This window comes from Haliotis asinina, chromosome 1 (assembly GCF_037392515.1).
Source record: "Haliotis asinina isolate JCU_RB_2024 chromosome 1, JCU_Hal_asi_v2, whole genome shotgun sequence".
Lineage (NCBI taxonomy): Eukaryota > Metazoa > Mollusca > Gastropoda > Lepetellida > Haliotidae > Haliotis > Haliotis asinina.
Window position 1 is genome coordinate 6,915,642 of NC_090280.1, and position 3,269 is coordinate 6,918,910.

Sequence of the window (3,269 nt, forward strand, 5' to 3'; positions counted from 1 at the left end):
ACTCAGCTGGGACATTCTCAAGCCAAAATATCTCGTTGTTACAAACAAATAGCACATGCAATATAAGGCGTCAGCGCTACCGTGCATACAGGGTTCTCGATTCAAGATAACTAGGTGAGATTTGTTCAGTCAGTGTTCTGCTACACTGAAAGGCATTGATGCATTCCACAAATGGAACAATATCGTGATAATGGTGTGTTTACGCTTTCAGACATGAAACATGTCGAGTGAGCATGAAATGGTATTTACAAGATATTAGACACCACGCCACTCATTTGATAATAATTAGGTTTGCCTGGCATTTCTCTTTCCCGCTTGAGACTAATCCCTCTGGTGAACACCTCGCTCTGACTTACCCGAGTCACTATCGCGGTGGCGGAACAGTTTGAACTTCCGGTTCGATGTGTTGTCTCGCTTGATTCGATGACCTGATTGAGACTTCACAGTTGTGTATATCTTGTTAATACCTCGTTTCATTCGGTCCGTAAGTTTTTGTCTTGGACTAAACAAGGCCTGTTGCATTTTAAGACCTCTTCTAAATCGCGCTGCGTTTCCAGCTGGGGCTTCCCGCTCACCATCTGTATTGTAATATCTGGTTTCACTATTCAACTCCTCAGGCGCCTGGTTCTCGACCCTCCATGGCCGAAAGACGGGGATGCTGGCACGGTTTTGTTGTCTCTCTACGTTTGGATCCCCCTCTGAAATAGGACTTTTATCTTCTTGGCTTGAATCGACGTTTGTTGCCTCTGGTGACTGGTTCTCAGCCTTCCATGGTTGAAAGACGGGGATGCTGGCACGGTTTTGTTGTCTCTCCACGTTTGGATCCCTCTCTGAAATGGGACTTTTATCTTCTTGGCTTGAATCGACATTTGTTGCCTCTGGTGACTGGTTCTCAGCCTTCCATGGTTGAAAGACGGGGATGCTGGCACGGTTTTGTTGTCTCTCCACGTTTGGATCCCTCTCTGAAATGGGACTTTTATCTTCTTGGCTTGAATCGACATTTGTTGCCTCTGGTGACTGGTTCTCAACCTTCCATGGTTGAAAGACGGGGATGCTGGCACGGTTTTGTTGTCTCTCCACGTTTGGATCCCTCTCTGAAATGGGACTTTTATCTTCTTGGCTTGAATCGACATTTGTTGCCTCTGGTGACTGGTTCTCAACCTTCCATGGTTGAAAGACGGGGATGCTGGCACGGTTTTGTTGTCTTTCTACGTTTGGATCCCCCTCTGAAATGGGACTTTTATCTTCTTGACTTGAATCGACATTTGTTGCCTCACTACTCAGGTCTTCTGGTGCCTGGTTGTCAACCTTCCATGGTTGAAAGACGGGGATGCTGGCACGATTTTGTTGTCTCTCTACGTTCGGATCTCCCTCTAAATTGGGACTGTTATTTTCTTGGTTTGAATCCATATCTGTACCCTCACTCTTCTGTCGTTTCCTTCTCTTTCCCTTGATTCCAGCCTGCCTGTTTCGTTTTCGCTCTAGCCGTGCCATCCTCTTCAGCTCCCTCCGTTTCTGTTTTTCCTGACGTTTCAGTTCACGGTTCCTCCTTCTATCACCTTTTTGTAATGCCACAGTCGTCTTCTTCCTTTTCCTCTTGTTCCTTTTCCTCCGGACAGCGATGACTTCCTCGGGACCATTGGCGTTGCTGATTTCCGTGGACAGAGGTCCTGTTTCTCCATCGCTGGGTAGAGGATTCTGTACAAACTCCAACTCCATACGCTGTTGTCCTTCCTGCTCGATCTGCTGCAGCTCGTCCTTGAAGCTTTCCGCTCCCGGGCCCACTAGTTTCCCTGAATCAAGGAGACTTTTAATCATGACATCCCAGACAACGTCTCCATCTGGCATCAGCTCTGTGTCAGCATTAGGTGCATCAGGGCTGATCGTATTTCCTACGCGCTGAACAAATGTTGGATCCATCTTAGAGGGTTGCCGCACAGGATCTGGACGTTCAGCCAGATCTGCCAACTTGTCGTCGAGTGTTTTCCAGTCGGTGTTGCCTGAAACTGATGTAAAATGTCCGTCAAAGAAGTTAGTCAAGACTGCATCATACATTAGTGTCTATTTAGAAATGAATATGTCAACTCGTCTGTTGATAATGATGTCACATTGTAGAATTAATATTATGGTGATTTACATCAATGTGAGCATCCCAGTGGGAGGAGATTTAGGTGAAAGATATAAGTTACGCTATGTTCTACTGAAGTTTTAAGATGGTACAATTTTAAGCAAAGAGCAACAATATGCTGGGATCTTAATTTTACATCCGAAGGATATAACGAATTCTTACCATGAGAAAAAAGAGGAAGCACCATGACAACCACGAGTAATATCTGTATGTGTGGTACAATTTTAAGCAAAGAGCAACAATATGCTGGGATCTTAATTTTACATCCGAAGGATATAACGAATTCTTACCATGAGAAAAAAGAGGAAGCACCATGACAACCACGAGTAATATCTGTATGTGTGGTACAATTTTAAGCAAAGAGCAACAATATGCTGGCATCTTAATTTTACATCCGAAGGATATAACGAATTCTTACCATGAGAAAAAAGAGGAAGCACCATGACAACCACGAGTAATATCTGTATGTGTGGTACAATTTTAAGCAAAGAGCAACAATATGCTGGGATCTTAATTTTACATCCGAAGGATATAACGAATTCTTACCATGAGAAAAAAGAGGAAGCACCATGACAACCACGAGTAATATCTGTATGTGTGGTACAATTTTAAGCAAAGAGCAACAATATGCTGGGATCTTAATTTTACATCCGAAGGATATAACGAATTCTTACCATGAGAAAAAAGAGGAAGCACCATGACAACCACGAGTAATATCTGTACGTGTGTCATGATGACGTGCAGCAACAGGGAACATGCATAAACAACCCTTGCTTTATATACTGGTTCCTTATGTGTCATATTTAGCGCCCTCTGGTGACCACAGTGAATACGTCGTGTCAGCGCCATCTGGTGGGCACTGACTACGTTGGAGTAAGGATGCTTGAGAACTCTTGATTTCGATTTCAGATAGACCGGGGAGTGACAACGTATGTGTCAATGAGATGCAAAGTCAATATGATGTCACAAAAGTGTTCTGTTTATACACAGATGATTTTTTAATTGCTGTCACAAACGAAAACCATGCTGCTTGACACATGATCCTATACACCTAGACGTTCATCAATCGCTTCATGACTGAAAATCTAAACTTTATGGAAGCACACAACACTGATACGTATATCAAATACATCTCCATATA

General features: G+C 43.5%; 1 protein-coding gene across 1 annotated transcript; it reads right to left on the reverse strand.

The window, feature by feature from the left end:
• Window positions 1-321: 321 nt before the first annotated feature.
• LOC137286073 (GRB10-interacting GYF protein 2-like) lies at window positions 322-2,929 on the reverse strand. Its single transcript, XM_067817783.1, has 3 exons — window positions 2,803-2,929; window positions 1,141-2,000; window positions 322-759 (listed from the first exon to the last, which is right to left on the reverse strand). The coding sequence occupies exons 1-3, from the start codon at window positions 2,927-2,929 to the stop codon at window positions 322-324; spliced, it is 1,425 nt and encodes a 474-aa protein (XP_067673884.1).
• Window positions 2,930-3,269: the final 340 nt, after the last annotated feature.